The sequence below is a fragment of the Thermomyces dupontii genome (assembly GCF_041956625.1).
Source record: "Thermomyces dupontii strain NRRL 2155 unplaced genomic scaffold VTN31scaffold_4, whole genome shotgun sequence".
In the NCBI taxonomy this organism is placed as follows: Eukaryota; Fungi; Ascomycota; class Eurotiomycetes; order Eurotiales; family Trichocomaceae; genus Thermomyces; species Thermomyces dupontii.
Window position 1 is genome coordinate 1,743,680 of NW_027192310.1, and position 17,664 is coordinate 1,761,343.

General features: G+C 53.0%; 7 protein-coding genes across 7 annotated transcripts; 4 read left to right on the forward strand and 3 right to left on the reverse strand.

Annotated features, from left to right (window-relative positions):
- Positions 1-759: 759 nt before the first annotated feature.
- On the forward strand, positions 760-2,535 carry VTN31DRAFT_5157 (uncharacterized protein; the record flags this gene model as incomplete). The annotated part of the gene is made up of 1 exon (XM_069405625.1): positions 760-2,535. The coding sequence occupies one exon, from the start codon at positions 760-762 to the stop codon at positions 2,533-2,535; it is 1,776 nt and encodes a 591-aa protein (XP_069260670.1).
- A 592-nt stretch (positions 2,536-3,127) lies between these two features.
- On the reverse strand, positions 3,128-7,320 carry VTN31DRAFT_5158 (uncharacterized protein; the record flags this gene model as incomplete). Its single annotated transcript, XM_069405626.1, has 17 exons — positions 3,128-3,159; positions 3,212-3,475; positions 3,530-3,698; positions 3,753-3,899; positions 3,949-4,082; positions 4,131-4,385; positions 4,432-4,602; positions 4,652-4,813; positions 4,869-5,009; positions 5,060-5,212; positions 5,263-5,724; positions 5,776-5,893; positions 5,948-6,208; positions 6,262-6,313; positions 6,438-6,527; positions 6,589-7,144; positions 7,209-7,320. 17 exons carry the CDS (start codon positions 7,318-7,320, stop codon positions 3,128-3,130), a joined length of 3,279 nt encoding a protein of 1,092 aa, XP_069260671.1.
- A 713-nt stretch (positions 7,321-8,033) lies between these two features.
- On the reverse strand, positions 8,034-9,964 carry VTN31DRAFT_5159 (uncharacterized protein; the record flags this gene model as incomplete). Its single annotated transcript, XM_069405627.1, has 7 exons — positions 8,034-8,212; positions 8,266-8,396; positions 8,453-9,094; positions 9,160-9,408; positions 9,464-9,719; positions 9,793-9,844; positions 9,899-9,964. 7 exons carry the CDS (start codon positions 9,962-9,964, stop codon positions 8,034-8,036), a joined length of 1,575 nt encoding a protein of 524 aa, XP_069260672.1.
- A 1,042-nt stretch (positions 9,965-11,006) lies between these two features.
- On the forward strand, positions 11,007-11,498 carry VTN31DRAFT_5160 (uncharacterized protein; the record flags this gene model as incomplete). The annotated part of the gene is made up of 1 exon (XM_069405629.1): positions 11,007-11,498. The coding sequence occupies one exon, from the start codon at positions 11,007-11,009 to the stop codon at positions 11,496-11,498; it is 492 nt and encodes a 163-aa protein (XP_069260673.1).
- A 426-nt stretch (positions 11,499-11,924) lies between these two features.
- On the forward strand, positions 11,925-12,946 carry VTN31DRAFT_5161 (uncharacterized protein; the record flags this gene model as incomplete). The annotated part of the gene is made up of 2 exons (XM_069405630.1): positions 11,925-12,078; positions 12,129-12,946. The coding sequence occupies 2 exons, from the start codon at positions 11,925-11,927 to the stop codon at positions 12,944-12,946; spliced, it is 972 nt and encodes a 323-aa protein (XP_069260674.1).
- Positions 12,947-13,345: 399 nt separating this feature from the next.
- VTN31DRAFT_5162 (uncharacterized protein) lies at positions 13,346-13,695 on the reverse strand (the record flags this gene model as incomplete). Its single annotated transcript, XM_069405631.1, has 2 exons — positions 13,346-13,395; positions 13,512-13,695. 2 exons carry the CDS (start codon positions 13,693-13,695, stop codon positions 13,346-13,348), a joined length of 234 nt encoding a protein of 77 aa, XP_069260675.1.
- Positions 13,696-14,427: 732 nt separating this feature from the next.
- Positions 14,428-15,054, forward strand: VTN31DRAFT_5163 (uncharacterized protein; the record flags this gene model as incomplete). Its single annotated transcript, XM_069405632.1, has 1 exon — positions 14,428-15,054. The coding sequence occupies one exon, from the start codon at positions 14,428-14,430 to the stop codon at positions 15,052-15,054; it is 627 nt and encodes a 208-aa protein (XP_069260676.1).
- Between the last annotated feature and the right edge of the window lie 2,610 nt (positions 15,055-17,664).

The window sequence follows — 17,664 nt, forward strand, 5'->3', positions numbered from 1 at the left end:
TGGCATGAAGTTATGAACCATCCAGGGTCGCCCGTTCCCCCCCTCAAGGATTCGATCCAGAACCAGACCAAAAAAAGAAATGTCAAGCCTCCTGTGACTTGGCGTGTCCCTAGAGGGGGAAGCTCCCATGACAGACGGCCGACCCAATCCGCATGTCGAGAGGAGAGGGGAGTAGGGGACTGCAGCTTGCAACAGCCAGCAAATGACCGGCACGCAGGACGCTGGGGATAGGCTAGGATGCCCTCCACGTGTCCCCCTGCGCCCGCCAGCGATGACGCTGGTCCTCCGAAGTTCGCAAATCACAGGTCCAAGAGGTCGATTGCGGGCCGTCTGTGGACGCCCTCTGGAGCCCTAGCGACCATCCCTGCCATGGCCGGCGAGTATATAGACTTATTTTTTTAAAAGAAAGAAGCCCGGGGATGTCAAGCCATTTTCTTTTCTCGAACGACGGCGGCGACAGGAAGTGTCCGACCTGTCGCCTCAGGCCCCCCTTGGAAGCCCTTGGCTTCTCGGTGTCCGGTTCGACATGTGCAAGGGCGCAGGATCCCATGCCGATGCCTCCTCATATGGACACTGCCTTTTAATATTACAGTCGACTGGAATGCTTGAGACGATCTTATATCCTGAACTCTTCGAAACATTATCCCCCCGCAACCCTTGACATTTTGTCGCTTCTGAACGAGTACAGTAGAAGAAGAAAGAAGAAATATTATCGGGCCCAATGTCCTGTCGGCGAGCGTAGGCCGAGGGATCGACACGATGCCAGCGTCGGTGGCCTTGCGGCCACCTTCAATGGATACTTCGTTCATTTCGTCCAGGAACCAGAGAACGGTGGGTGGGAGCGACACGCAGACGACACTCCCCTCGGTTTCGTCATGGGGGCACGACGACGATGCGGACTCGACCGATGCCGACTCCCAGAGTCTGTTGACGCCCACCGACCACGGCTCGACTGACGGCGCCGGCGTGTTTGACGACAGCGATGATCAAGACGATCCGCTGCTCGCCAGCCGGGGCCCAACAAATCGCAATTCCTATCATCAAGACACATTATCGTTCGCTGCATATCGGTCCTCGATCCATGAGGATGACTCGACGAGCCCCAAGTCTCGCCCGATCTCGGTATGCACCGTGAAACGCAGCAGCGTGGTCACTTGTCCGGCCGAGTCCCTCCACAAGGACAAGGACGACGTCACTGTCCCGCCGTCGCCCATGTTTCTCCCACCGAGCTGGGGCGCCCCAGACAGCACACCCGTCCGCACCGCCAGTATGACCAGCTCGGTCTACTCGGACGACATCGCTGACGCGGACAACGAGGTGCACGAGGCCCGGCGGATCACCTTCACCTCTCCGACCACGCGACCGCATCTAGTCTCGGTCAAAACCGTCTGGGGAAAAAGCAGCCTGAAATCCGGCACGCCGCGGCGCGAGCGAAGCCGCAAGCGGTCCTGTACACCAGAGCGCGCCCCGTCGGTATCCAATCGCACCACGCGTCTTTCAACCATGACTGTGCCTCCCACACTGAAGGAGAAAACCACGCCGCCGGTCACCGGAAATAAAAGTAAAAGGCACACCGCCGCGAGCGTCTTGCGCGCATCCAGCACCAAGAAACTGCCGCATTTGTCCATATCAGTCTCGCGCCGCAGCAGCGGCAGCACTACTGCTTCTCCTTCCTCCCCGGAAACCCCTAAAGTGCCAGCGACACCAAGCAGCCAGCGAAAATTGACATCGCGATCGTCGCCCTCCTTACAGCAGCAGCATCCCTGGCCAACCCGTGTCTCGAGTCGGACCTCCCGCACCAGCGACATCACCACTTCATCGCCCACCAGTCCCGACCAACGACGACCATCATCCCGCAGGGCATCAACAAGGACAACCACGTCCCGGACAGCTACGCCGACACAAACACCGTCACCGTACTATCCAAGCGAGCCCAGGAGTGTGACGTCCTTCTCACCCTCACCGTCTCTCCCTCCTCCAACCCCGCCGGAGCGTCCCTCAGCATCACCGACGCCGGCGACAGCGAAAACATTCTCCCTCTTCCCACACGTCCGCACCATGTCTCAAGCCAGTGATTGGAGCACCACCACCGCCCCGGCTCTCTACACCACCACCACCAGAACCAGAACCACCACTGGCACCACAACGCCAGACCCAACACCAGAAGACGCGCCGCAACTGGTCAACCGAAGCGCCAGCCGAAAGGACTCCATCGCATACCTCCCGCGTTCTCTCCGCGGCCTTCGCCAAAACAACCAGAATACTAATAATAATACCCACAGCCATCACCATCATACCTCCTCCTCCGGAATCTCCACCATCTCCTCCCTTTCCTCCCGCTCTTACATGACAACAACGACGACACCACCATCATCACCACGTCCTCCCCGACCCCCTCCACCATCCATCTCCCCAACTTCCTCCACCCACAGCAACAGCAACCCGCGATCCATAGCCAGCAACGCAGCGGGCTTGATGAAGTCAAAAATCATGGGTTTAAAACTGGCTCGGAAGATCATGGACGCCGGATCCTGAACCTTTTTCCCGTTTTTTTTTTTTTTTTTTTTTGTTTTTTGGGGAGGATGATTGGTGTCTTTTTTGTTTTCGGTCCATGACACCTGATTCATGTACGATGCATGGATCATATTCGAGCACTATTTGGGCCATCATTGTCTCGCCGCAGGTGATTACTAGAGCATGCATGGGCTATATTGAATCTTGCCATAATCCTCAGTGAAGCACCGGAATTATGCACGGAGCACTGGATCATGATTTGATTACACTGTTGGAATCGGAACGCGTTTTGGTGACTTTGGCTCGGATGGGTTTACACCTTTAGAACATTTTGCATGCCTGGCATGATTCTACGCGTTTGGTGTTTATTTTGATGCTTGCCTTTGGTTGCGTTTGACCAATATTTTTTGATAGTACACGCCTACAAGGTGGTTAGCGAATAGATTCGCAAATTGAGCAAACTGATGCGTATATTGATCTCGATTCTCAATGCGTAGTATATCCAATTCAAGAATGAATGCTCCGTACACTTAGGGATGATCAAAACCACACATGACAAATATGTAAGGTCATATCTACGGTTAACTACAAGTCAATGCAACTTGCCAGCCGTCTACTTGCGCGACTCGAGTGCACTCTTGATGGCTACCAAACCGTCAGTTTGCCTCTCATGGCATAAAAGCAAGGATAAACCTACCGTCACAGGTGGACTTGGCATCGCCAAAGAGCATCTTCGTGTTCGGCATGTAGAACATCGGGTTCGGCACATCAGCATAACCGCTCGACATACCGCGCTTCATCACAATGACTTCCTTGCTCTTCCATGCGTGCAGGACCGGCATGCCCGAGATGGGAGAATCCGGCTCCAGCGCAATCGGATTGACAGTGTCGTTGGCGCCAATCACCAGCGTCACGTCCGTGTCCTGGAAATCGTCGTTGATCTCATCCATCTCAAGGACAACTGTAAAGTCTATCAGCAAACGAACGAACGCGGAACAACCCGGCACTAGCTTACTGTCGTATGGCACAGATGCTTCCGCGAGAAGAACATTGCACTGGCCAGGCATTCGCCCTGCCACTGGGTGAATAGCGAACCGCACGTTTACACCCTTGGCTCGTAGCATCTTGGTAATTTCTGACAGGGCATACTGTGCCTTGGCCACTGCCATTCCATAGCCAACGACCTGTGATGCGAGTTAGATCTCGATCAATGAAAGAGATGTTTCAGGCGCACATACAATGATGACGCTTTCTGCATTGGCAAGTGTATCCACAGTTTCCTCCACAGATGTGGTCGTAACCGAACCTTCAATCTTCTTCTGCTCCTGTGCCTTGCCAATGCCGCCAAAGAGAACGTTTACAAGCGACCGGTTCATCGCAACGCACTGTCTCTCGTCAGTTTTCACCCGGTACTAACGGTCCTGGCGAACTGACCATGATGTAGGACAAGATGGAGCCGCTGACGCCTATCAATGCGCCCACGGTCGTCAGCAAGGGATTGTCGAGCATGAAGCCTTCGGCCACCAGGGCGAATCCCGAATACGCGTTGAGGACAGTGATGACAACGGCTGAGTAGGGTTAGCAATGATCAGCACCATATCGAAGAGGCAACGTACGCATATCAGCGCCCCCGATAGCCGCTGTAGTCGTGTACCCTTTGATGAAACTCAGAATGGTATTAGCTCCAAGGCACGCAGCAGCCACTGCGGGTGCTCCAGGAGCCATGTGAAGGAAGGCGCCCATTGTCGCGAGATTCGTTCCGAGAAGCGACGAATTGATAAGATGTCTTCCAGGCAAGATCGTTGGCACCGACTTCATTCGTCCTGCGAGTTTGAGGAAAGCAACAACAGAGCCAGTGAAAGTAACTCCGCCTGTTGCCTGTCAGCTGGTTCATCAATAATTGAGCACACAACCTACCAATTAGCACGCCGAGGTAGGCGGTGACCATGTGTAACATCGAGGCATGCGAAATATCGGCCATGACACTGCCGATGCTAGTCATGACCGCAGCCAGACCAACCACGGAGTGAAGCGCCGCGACGGTTTGAGGCAATCCCGTCGGAGTGATGCGTCGGCCAATTACGACTCCTACGAAAGGTCAGCAGTATAACATAAATCGAGCCTTAATGTCACATACCAAGCACGCTTCCTACACCGGCCATTGCAGCAAACTGAACCAGGGTCTCCTGAGAGAAACCAACTGCGAGGAGCGAAGCAAGGAGACCAGAAACAACTCCGAGGATTCCAAAGACATTTCCTCTTCTTGCTGTCTGCTGAGAGGCAAGACCAGAGATTGAGCCTATGATGCACATGGTTAGATATTAAGACACCAAATCAAGCGGTCCAATACTCACTGATGCAGAGCACGCTGCTAATCAAGTACCCCGCTTGAATAAGGCCAGCCATGCCGGTGGTAGCAGCAGCGATGTAACCTCCGCCAAACAAAAGGCCGGGAATTAGATAGAGCCAGTGATATTCCGGGGGATCCGTCGGTCCTGACTGAGGTCAGTGCCAGTCGAGCGCAAAACACGAGATAGATACTGACGTCTGAACATGTCCAGCATGCGCTTCGTGATGACGAAACCCCCAGCGACGTTGACAAACGCCAGTAGAACCGAGGCCGCGCCTAGGAATTCTGGAATGGTAGTGGGAACATAACCTCCGCCCATGATGAAGAGACCGCCAATTCCAACCATGCCTACAGCACGTCAGCCCGTCGTCGTGCCCGTGGTCTTTCTCCGATCTCACCAGAAATGGCATTGGTCACACTCATCAGAGGCGAGTGCAGGGCAGGAACGACTCCCCAGACGGCACGGTAGCCCACCAGACTGGCCAACCCAAAGACGAACATGTTACTCATGAAAACCGGACCGGTAAATTTACCGAGAGCTAATATACCACCCAGACCTGCCGTGACAGCAGCGACTTCACGAGTTGTCTTCTGCCACGGCGTCAGAGCGGTGGTTTCCGCTTCTTGAGAGGCAGGTGCTTTCGGTCCAGCGGATGCTGGAGTCGGTGGAGGACCCGGCAAAGGAGCTGGGGGGAGGATCTCGCCTCCGAGCGTCACAATTGCCCCTCGAACAACTTCATCTTCGAGATCAATCTTGAAACGCTTGTCCTTATCTGCTAGCGAAAGGAGGAATTTTGTGATGTTGTTCGAGTACAGGGTGGAAGATTGGGTAGGCAAGCGAGAAGGAAAATCCGTGTAACCTATAGGTCGTTAAATCTGAAGCCTAGAATCACTGACGAATGGCATCGTACCGATGATCTTGACTCCATCAACGACACTCAATTCCCCTGGTACGGTGGCCTCACAATTCCCTCCCGCTTCAGCAGCGAGATCGACAACCACAGATCCGGGTTTCATTGCACGTATCATCTGCTGCAGTCAGTAGACGTCGCAAGACTAGATTCCGACGTACGTGGCACATACTTCTTTTGTGATCAATTTCGGAGCCGGCTTGCCTGGAATCAGGGCCGTCGTGATGACAATATCAACCTCGCGGCACTGCTCCATGAAGAGCCTCATTTCGGCTTCGATGAATTCCTTGGACATTTCCTTCGCGTAGCCACCCTGCCCAGCTCCTTCTTCTTTGATGTCCACTTCGATGAATTCGGCTCCCAATGACTCAACTTGTTCCCGTGCAGCGGATCGTGTATCGAATGCTCGGACGATGGCACCAAGACGCCGCGCCTGCTTCTGCTTAGCAATTGCTTTCCATACGCAGCCACGTCGGGAAAACATACAGCTGCAATTGCGCTCAGTCCTGCTACACCGGCGCCAATCACCAATACTTTGCTAGGTGGAATCTGCAGAGTACGTGAGCAATCAATGCTATCAGATGATTTTTACGAGGACTGGACCTTTCTGCACGGAGAGAGGTTAGCGCTCGGAACGCCGATTGAAGAAAGCATCATCTCACCCTGCTGCCGTTACTTGTCCAGTCAAGAAACGACCAAACGCGTTGGATGCTTCCAACACCGCCTTGTAACCAGCAATGTTTGCCATTGAACTGCATCATGCAGTTAGGATCAACACATAATACCTCATCGTAAACCTATCGAGAGCCTTACCTCAAAGCGTCAAACACCTGCGCGCGAGAAATCCGAGGAATCTTGTCCATTGCAAACGATGTGATTCCTTTGGCGGCCAATGCCTCCACGACCTGTTTATTCTGCGCCGGATAGAGGAATGAAATAATGGTTCCGCCCTCGCGGAAGGCGTGAACCTCGTTGGCAGAAGAATTTACACTAGGGGCGCGGACTTTAAGGACGATATTGCTTTGAGACCACAAGATGTCCCGGTCGACCACAACAGCACCGGCTTTTCTGTATTCATCATCGGGAAATTGGGCGGCCTCTCCCGCACCCTTTTCCACAAGGACCCGCGAGAAGCCTTTCTTCAGCAGCAGAGCGACATTCTGCGGCGTGACGGCCACCCGGCGCTCATTGGGAAAGGTTTCGCGCGGGATTCCTACAGTGAGCGTGTCGTATGGGGCTCCTACGGTTGAAGACGTTGCTGCCGTCGATGCTGACCGCTGCGGCACAGACCATGGCCGGCCCCGGGTACAGCCCCGCTGGAGCCGCTTCCACGGGTCCACGGCCGTTGGCAAGCCGCATGTTTGAGCAGCTGTCGTATCAACGCAGCACTGTCAATTTCCTGCCGCATTTGAGGGGGAAAGGAAGGTGCATACCTATGGTCGAACTCGCCAGGAGTCGACTTGAGAGAAAACCGGTCCTCGTCAGAGCTGTCACTTCAGCTCGGCAGGGCGCCAGAGCCGACGGCAATCGCGCAGATAGTATCATCCTGCAACAGCAGCCGATACGATACTGACTGTTCAGACTACGTTTCGAGGTCCGATCAGCACCATCGTCTCATGGCAATGCCAGTGATGATGATGATGGAGTACAAAGATGACCGGCCTCGCGGCGGGGTTTATGCAGCCGGACGCAGGGGATGCTGACTCAAGGGACAAAAAAGAGAAGGACCCATGACAAAGACCTAGTGGTGCAACCCTCCTTCCCTCATGGATTGATTATTGCTCCGTTGAACTGCTGACAGCTCCTTCCCCTCTTCTCTTCCCAAAAGAGGTTTAATCAAGGGATCCACCGGCGAATCAACAATCCGGGGTAGCTGAACGATGGCGCCTCCACGGGCCGGGGCCTCCGGGGCCACCTTTGCGCTTTCCGTCCATCAAATCTTCTGCCAAGATGCCAAGCCCCAAAGCTCGATGATGACTAAGCACTGCAGGTCACGCAGTGACGCACTCACTACACGCAGTGCATGCCAGACGCTTGAAACAAGAGCGTGATTGGTATGACCGTGTGACGTGCATGATCTCGGAAAAAGCTGAATGAAGGCGACAAGTCGAGGCTGATGTCTACAAAGCGAGACTAAACGAATCTAACAATGTCTTTCTGCCCGAAGTTGAAGGTAGTTATTGTTGCTCATTCGATCTGTACCTACAGAGCGATACTAAGTAGTACACAAATTGGACGGGAACATTGGGTAATACGTTTTACTCCAGGTGCTCTGCAAGCACTTGGCCCCGCTCCTTTGCGTTCTTCTCCATCATCTCGCGTTCGTGGTCGATGTACTTTTGTGGACGCTCCGAGCAGATAGCATCGGGATCCTTGGTAACGATCAGCGACGGGTTGGTTCGGTAGTAGGCATCGAGATCCTCGAGCGTACGGTTCGCTGCAAATTCGTTAGCTGTAGATCCTTAACCGTGACGGCGGCTCTAAACGTACCGGTCTCTGGATAAATGAAGTAGATGAGAGGCAAGCAGGCGGCATTGATCACAGTCCACACGATCCAGAAGCGCCAGCCCGTATTCTGGATGCCAATGGGCGTGATCTCCACAATGACAAAGTTGGTGATCCTGAAAAGAGTTAGACGTAATACTCCAAAAAAGGAAAATAGAGGATGAGAACATACCAGTTGGTCGCCGTCGCCACGGCGGCGCCTTTGGTCCTCATCGGGAGGGAGTTGATTTCGGTGGGGTACAACCACGGAACACCCAACATGCCCAGGCCGAACGAAGCAAAGTACAGGAAGAAGAAGGCAACGGAAGCGGAGGCAACCTTTTCACCCCGAGGGCTGTCATCGGCGTACCGCAAGAGGACGGTGATGATCAGGAAGGAAAGGAATTGACCAAACGTGGACGCCAACATCAGACCCCGGCGGCCCATGCGTTCGACCAACAGAATCGCGAGCGACGACCAGACGAGATACGAGGTGGCATTGCAACCAGACAGCAGCCGGGCCATCTTCTCCTCGAGACCGACGGACTCGATCAACACGGTGGGCATGTAGTAGGACATGATGTTGATGCCTTGAAACTGCTGCATGAACTGCGTGCCGGCACCGAGCAGCAGACGACGAAGAGTCTTGGTGTCCCCTTCTTTCTTGCGATTGAAGAAGATCTCGCGCCATGACTTGGCATTGTCGCGCTCATACTGAATACTGTACTCCATTTCCTTACGCAAGGTGACCACGTACGGATCATCCGCGGGCTTGTCCTCGAGACAAGACAGCACGAGGACGGCTTCATCGGTGCGGCCGTGAGCCAAGAGCCATCTAAGCGCGTTAGTCGACCTTCTTTGTTTCGTTTAATCTTGCAATTGTGTGGGGTGCGGACATACCTGGGAGACTCGGGCAACCACGGGATCGTGGCGTAAAGAACGATGATGAATATGAACTGCAGCACAATGGGCACCCGCCATGCCACTCCGCCTCCGACGAAGGACAGGCCGTAGTTGATCCAGTTGACCAACATGAAACCAAAGATGTTTGTAGCCATTTCAAGAATGACGAGCTTCCCTCGCCACTTCGCTGGTGCGGTCTCCGTCTGCCAGACCGGGGCCGTCGATGTGTTGATACCGTTGCCAACTCTAATTTTTCCATCAGCATGTCCGCTCCGGAGGATCAGAGGAGACGCAGACCTACCCCAAAACGATCCGTCCGACAAACATCTGTGCCAGGCTGAAAGAGGACGTCTTCAGGATCACTCCGATGGACATGATCGTCGTGCCCAAGAGCAGCGCCTTCTTCCGACCCAACCGCTCACCGAGAGTGAAGGCGGCAATGGCACCCAGGAAACAACCGATATCGTAGATCGCCGTCACGGTGGAGAGAACCTCTGTTCTCTCGGGGCCAACCAGATCATGGAGTTCCAAGAAATCCTGCGTGACCACCACACCACCTGTGTACCATCAGTCAGCAAGAGCTTCTCCGAGGATGGCCAAGCTGGAGCTTTTTCAACAGAGAGTACTTACTGAAGACACCCTGATCATAACCGAAGAGCGTCATGTCGGTTGCGCAAGCAACCTAGTCGCAGTCAGTCAAGAGTAGATCCATCACTTCGCACTTGTCGAAGCTCACCGTCAACCAGAACACGAGCCATCCCCCTCTCTGCCCAAAGTAGGGCGCTTTTTCTGAACCCGCCATGACGTCCTGTTGTTGATCTGCAACAATTTCCGGCGCAAGGTTTGACCTTGAAGTAGCGAAAGCACGAGAAATCACCAACTACGAGCTTTTCCTTATATACTACGACCTGTGTCGTACGACAAGGGGGCCGATGGGGGGACAGCGGGTTGGATAGCGCCATCATGGTTCTCTTCTCTTTTTATCTTAGTTATGTCCTCCCACGCCGAGCTGGCGACTGGCTGAGCCTAACCTAACAAAATTTCATCTCCAACCCACGCTTATGCCTCTTCCGGGCGAGTGGAGTCTGGGGAACCTGAAGCAACGATTTAACGAGACCAACGTGTGGGGTCCATTCATCCAGTTAGTACAGTATGTACTTCTGCAATGAAGCTGGAGTGGGTGATGCAGCAGTCCAATCAAAAGAGAGATGGTCTCTGAACCAGGCCATTGTTCGTCCGGGTCTCTGGGTTGATTCTGTCCACTCCGGCAGTTTGGATGAGCCCGGTGAGAAACAGCTTGGGATCTGGACTGTTGGAGACGATCGATTCGGACACTTTAGTTAGCTTGGGGGTTTTCCACGTGGGGCTCCAATGAACAATCTCGATGCGATTTGGCACTTGGACAGAAGCCCGCCAGGAACGATGATGGAATCTTTCGACAGAAGCTTAACTATTCCTCATTCAACGAGTCAACGTTCAACGACAGATGATTGGCCCGGAACGCTCCTTTTAGCCGAGACAAGATGACCAGATCAGCCCGCTGGTTGGTCAGCTTTCTTGTTCGATGGGTTTTCGATGCATCGAAACTCCAAAGTACCGAAGGTTTGGCGCCGGTCAGCATTGGATGCTGGTCTGATTTTATCCGACGGAAATACGAGTATCTACTCCATAGAGTACCGAATCAGGTAAAATAACTCGGATAAATGCAGTATTCCTGCCACGCTATTCCCTATAAGTATAGTATTTAACCTACTGTAAATTTCTTGCCACATTGTTAAACCCCACGCGCAGCAAGTCAAGTGACCAATGAATCATCTAGACAAAGACCCCCATTGCCCAACTCCATGAAAATCAAAGCATTCTTCATTTCGACTCTGATGATCACTTTCGGAAGGCGTATCGAGAGTACTGTGGGTGTAGGCATTCAAAGTTCCAGCCGCCCACGGTGCGGTCCAGCCCAAGGAGTTCAGGACGCAAGTATTTGTACTGGTACAGTAAGGACAGAGCACCAAGTAGCGGAGGTAAGTACGGAGTACCTTCACAAACTTAACATGAGACACCGGCGAAGTCTTCAAAACTCCGAACCTTCTCCGACCAGATCTTGGGCAGCTGAGCCTCAGCTGAAGATGAAGGCCGTACGGAGCACAGATATCCGGTACTCAGCGTTCTCATCCGGGTACATACCTACGGAGTACTCTGTACGAGTACGCCATATATCATGCGCTTCCTGGCTCCAGAATGTCTTCCACAGTTTCACTCTTCCAGATTGTGTGGCGCTTGCTCTGAGACAGATGGTGAGAACGTTTTGCGAATGTTTTCTCGGAGAAGCAAGATGAACCAGCCATCTTCCATCTCAGCGCGGAACGGGAGGGTCTCGGAAAAGCTTCCTGTAGCATGATGCAGGCACTTCTACATCCGTTCTACATCCGAGTACTCCATACTTCCGTTCCATCCTGGACTGGAGGCGATGAAACTCAATGAAATCCAGAGTCATGGAGTCATTGGACTCGTATACCATTCGCGTTACTGGTTTCTCGGAACCTCGGGCCGATGTTCACGGGCTCGGCATCTGAAAAGTGAAGACAGTACTGTAGCAGCCCCGAATCGTGCCGACTGCGGGGTATGCAGAGCTCAGGCCTACGGTGTGTACTCCGTACACAGTGCAAGACAATGTCAACCCCTACATCTGCTAGTCGCTTGAAAACAACATTAAAGGATACTAGTTTCTATAGAATTGATATCCAGTCTGTCAGTAGCTGATCATGTCTTTCGATCTGCGCTTGTCGATTGTCGGCTCGGGAACCATTGGTCTCTCCTTCGCCGCGTTGCATCTGTCCCATCCAAGCAAACAGGTACAAGTGACTATCTACGATCCCCGACCAGACCTCAAGGAATATATTGAGACTACGTTGCCGGGTGTGCTACTTCAGCCTAAAGAGTACCAAACAATGCTAATTGCATTGCAGGATATTTAAGTGATAGTCCAAATGAAATTCAACTGTCTTCACTCTTCTCCTCCAGCCGCCTGGTCATTGCGTCTTCCCTGACATCGGCGGTGTCCTCCGCGGACATTGTGCAAGAACAGGGACCCGAGAAAGTCGCCTTCAAGCAAGATCTATGGTCACAAATCGAAGCAGCAGCACCCGAGAACGCACTGTTTTGGTCCAGTACATCGGGCATCCCAGCCTCGGTCCAAGGCAGAAAGATGCGCGACCCGTCGCGATTGCTCGTTGTGCACCCGTTCAATCCGCCGCACATCATGCTCATTCTCGAGATTGTCCCGCCCGGAGGCGATGCTGAAGGTTCAGCCGAGAGTGTTGCCCGGACGCTTGATTACTGGCGAAGTCTCGGGCGCAACCCCGTCGTGCTAAAAGAGGAAATCACTGGATTCGTGGCGAATCGACTCTCATTTGCTCTCCTCCGGGAGGCGATTCATCTCGTGAATGAGGGGGTAGTGTCGGCAGAGGAAGTCGACCGCGTGGTCGAGGAGAGTATGGGGCCCCGTTGGGCGGTGAAAGGACCGTTCTGGAGCTACCATGCTGGAGGCGGCTCTGGAGGTCTCCGTGGCTTTCTTGACAAGATCGGCGATACGATCCAGGCATGCTGGGATGATGCTGGCAATGTAAATTTGGGCAGGAACGACCCGGGCCAGCAGTCACCTTCTGCCAACTGGCAAGAGGCACTGTGTGATCAGGTTGACAAGGCATATGGCCGGTTAACGGAGGGAGATTTGAGAGAACGAGACCAGAAAACACGGCAGCTACTGCAAATCACCAGGAAATAGAGTGGAACATATGCCTCCAGTACAAATCTCCAATATCCCAGAGACCATACTGAGAAGACTCCCAATGTGGTAGTGTTTCCCAAGCAAGCCTTGTGCTCACGGAAAATTCTTATGCAATTCACGGCAAGATAAACAAGCTGGGAGATCATCCTGGGAAACTGACTCTATCTCGGCGCGTTTGGCGTCTCCAACTTGTCGTTTGCACTGTTGTTCGTTTTTTTAAAACTTCTTTCTCGCTGGACGTGATTCTCCCACTTTGTCAACTTCATCTCAAGTTGGCTTGCCCAACTGTCCTGAAGCTCTTCACCCGGTAAGTCTAGTTCCTGACAATCATCCTGTTACATTGTCGCCTGCTTCAATCACTGCTTGTTCCTGTCAGTTTGATGCTGAGTGCACTGATCATCTGTCAGCTGGGACACTGCCATCGTCTAGAGGCGATCTATCGGCTGCTGTTCATCAGGCTATTAACTCAATTCCACAAAGAACGTCTCATTGACTCGACATGGCCGACGACTGGGACAACGGCGTGGAGGATACCTGGGGCAAGCCTCCTGGAGGTACGTACTCTTGTCAACCTCTCTGATAATCACATCCATTGCTCCTCTCCGACACCCTGCCCTGACCACGTGACAGAGAGCGAGGCTCCGACTTGGGATGGTGGAAACGAGAACAAAGGTGTTGACGCTCCTGACACCTGGGGTGACAAGGACTGTGGCACCGCTTGCCAGAACTGTGGCGAGGAGGGACATTTCGCTCGCGAATGCCCTCAGCCGCGCAAGGGAGGTGGTCCTTGCCTCAATTGCGGTGAAGAAGGGTAAGTAGCAAGAATGAATTCACTGCAACGACGAAGGTAGCGTTGACTCTAATCCGCATGTCAGTCACACCAAAGCAGAGTGTGCCAAGCCGCGTGTCTTCAAAGGAACATGCCGCATCTGTAATCAAGAGGGCCACCCAGCAGCCGAATGCCCCGAGAAACCTCCCGAGGTTTGCCGTAACTGTCGCAAGGAAGGTAAGCTCAACACCGCCGTTTCGCCATCTTGATGTCGAGTTCCAACCGCTCACGGAAGCAATTTACTAGGCCACAAAACCATTGACTGCAAAGACAACCGGAAGTTTGATCTCAACGGCATTCCTGATAAAACTTCCGCTGAGGCATGGGCGGACGTCAGGAAAGCCGACAAGGAGCGGGACCTCACCGACTTCCGTGAGGTGGGTTGGCCTCGTGAACATGCGGCGTGCTCTTCTGTGCTAACTTCAGTGTAGGCGCTTCAGGTCTACTGCAAGGCAGAGCCTGAAAAAACCTTTGTGGACATCGAAACCAGGCTTCGCGCGGAGCAGGCCAATGTCTACCTGATTGCACTTGTAAGAGCCCCAATCATATTATCCGAGTGGAATGAAAGTCTAACCCTCAGTTTCAGGAGAAGGAAGTTGGGGACACCCGCACCTTGATCAATCTCCAGGGCAAACTTGATTGCAAGTACATGGTTGCGTTCTACTTCAAGTCCAAACCGCAGCGAGCTAGCTTGAAGGACCGTTGGCCCGCAAGCCCTGAGGAGAATCTTGAGCGCCTCGCTGATGCCGGATTCCCTTATGACCGCCAAATCCCCAAATGTGATAATTGCCGAGGTAAGGCATGCTGCTCTCTTCCACGGATCTTTTTGATGTTTATCTCCTTGAATACAGAGATGGGGCACATCACGAAGCACTGCAAGTCTGAGCGCATCGTGATTGACCGCGTGGAGATTAGATGCGTCAACTGCGGTGGCACTGGGCATCGTGCTCGCGACTGTCCGGAGCCTCGGGTCGACAAGTTTTCTTGCCGCAACTGCGGAGCTCCGGATCACAAAGCAGTGGACTGCACGGAGCCGCACAAGATGGACGACGTCGAGTGTCGCCGCTGCAATGAGACCGGACACATGGCCAAGGACTGTCCCAAGGGCGGATTCTCCAAGGCGTGCCGCAACTGCGGAGCTGAGGGCCACAAAGCGTATGAGTGTGACCAGCCCAAGAACATGGACACTGTGCAGTGCCGCAACTGCGACGAAAGTAAGAGCCCTCGAAAATCACTTGAATACCAGCCACTGTCTCCGACAAGCATTAACGTGTGAGTTCCAGTGGGACATTGGAGTCGGGATTGTCCTCAGAAGAAGGATTGGTCGCGTGTGAAGTGCAACAACTGCGGTGAGAGTAAGTTCAAGCAATTCAACCTCCACCTCTTCGCCTGCTGATCTGATTGTAGTGGGACATACGGTTAAGCGGTGCCCGAAGCCCGTGGACGCTCAGCCTGGATCCGACGTCAAAATGATTGACGATAGCGGGTGGGGTGCTTCGAACGACGGCCCGGGTGTCGAAGAGCCGGCGAACAACTGGGGAAGCGGAGCTGCCGAGGACTTTGGTGGTTGGTGATGCACTGCGATCCCGACATGATATCACCCCGAGGTTTCGATTGTTGAATTCTGATGAGTTTGATTTTCCTTGTTGATGCTCCTCATCCACTGTCATGGCGTCTTGCGGGGATCATGAAAGGCTAGATAAGCCCAATTCCAAGACGTTCGTTCGTAGCAACATGAGTCTCAGAGTGTAGATAGAGAACGGAGAAGTACTGGACTTTGAACCCCACTCTCACAGCGCAGGGTCTGGGGTGTGGACTGCGGGTTCAGCTCCGTGCAGGTGACAGCGGTCATCATGCATCTGATCTGGAGTACAGTATTACAGTACTCGTAGTAGGCTCGAGTGGGCTAGATCAGGCTAGATGTTCGCTAACTTGCGTACTAGTAATAGCTCACTGCCATGTGTGAATCGAGACATGTCACACTCATCAAGTCCGGGGTTGGCAATATTGATGGCTGGGGGTGGAGCGGATCACAACGTCCAAGCGATGCAAAACCACGATGGACTACTGTAGTGTTTTCTGAGCAACAGCCCTAGCATTATCTACGCCGCACTGCCGATGTCGTTCCTGCGTTCCTGGAGATGCAGTCTCGACTAATGTACACCGTCGGTCGGACCAAATAGGAAAGGAAATTGAAGCTCTGTCTGCTCGAAAAACCGACATTATTCAAGTTGCCTTCAGTCACTTGGCGGCCGGAATAAAAATCTCCGAGAGTTTTTAGTAATGTACATATTCGTTGAATCCTTGCAGACTTGCAGCAAACCCATGAACGGTTGACGAATACGAAGGCGCGAGGTCTGAACTTTTTTTTTTTTTTTCCCTTTGCCAATGGTCCAATGATGGATTCTCGGATAACGCCAACCGATTGAGCGGTGTACATACTCGCGCTGCTTGTCCATTCCGACGACTCTGGTGCCGACACAACTGGGAACGAACAGGAAGACTACAGTACCGGCCGATGATTCGAAGTAAAGTAAACCACTTGATATCGAGTGGCTGAATCGCTGAGAAAAGGCGGCCGGAATTGCCTAAGATGGAAGTTCCGAGGAGGATTTCAGACACAAGCAGCCTTTGCAAAGTTTTTTGCGACCTTGCTCATTTAGGGCACATACAAAATCAACTGAGATCGGATCGTTGTGACTAACTAGATGTTAGATTGCCGAAGACAAGGCGAGTAGGATTGCCGGATATCGAGTACATCATCCCGATCATCCTGGCAGTGAAAGATGTTCTCTACGTGTAGGATGTAACTTAACTACTTGGGCGAGATGGATTCATCATCCATTTTGAGCAAGATTCGAGAGATGTTCGCGGTTTGCCGGGCGTGGCGGGGGGAGGGAGGCCAAACGAAAACGGCAAAACCTTGGTTGGTCCGAGACAATTGGATTAATGACCCTGACTGACCTCGGAGAGTCGGAGGTTCGGGGAAGCAAAGGAGGGGAAGCCTACTGGGCCACTACATAGTACATAGTTACTACATGACTGCAGCCTGCCATTTGTGGAAAGGACCGGCACCAACGCCACCGCCCATTGGCCAATCCCTCGCCAAGAGCGATGGATCGTCTTGGCAATTTGCCAAGCGGGACGATCATCTTCACAACCGAGAATGTTAATTTTACAAGAAAAAAATTTTTTTTTCGATCCAGTTTTCCAGAAGCCCTTGTGCAAAGGCTGGACCAGAGTCGAGATGGATGAACTGCAGGTGCGGAACCTTGTTGAGTGTCAAACTTTGTGCAGGACATAACTTACCCTGACAGGGATTCGTTTCAAAATACGCGTAGGTTTGCCGATGATTAACCAAAAAAAGATACGGTAACCTCTCAGTCGCGACTAGCGAGAGTACAGTACGAGTAACTACAGTCGTGTCATTCCGAATTCGCTAAAGGCTATGTACCTACGGACGAGTCCCCAAAGACAGACCCGTCAACTGGGACTTTTCCTGGAGACTCCATATTCTTTCCTCCACTGTGGGGTCTGTAAGCATAGCCGGAGCCGACGGTATTTTCCCACGAAACAATGTCTCCCCAGATTTCGCGAAGATGGCACGCATCACAACAGTGACCTTTAGATCGAAGAAGTTCACAGGCGAGGTCAACCGAGGAGTCCATCGTTCGGCTTCGCCAAAAGAAGTCTAGCCGCGGCTCAAAGGCTGCCGACTGGCTGTGGAGAAGATCAGCAAAGCCCTAAACTTTGGGGGGGAGGAACGGATGGCGGATGCTTCTCGGTAGTGCGCGCTTTGATTTGCGGGCCGCCAAACTTAACGTTGAGCGGGTAAGCCAGAGGCCCTGTAAAGGGGGAAAAGGCCCATGCCACATGCCAATGGAAT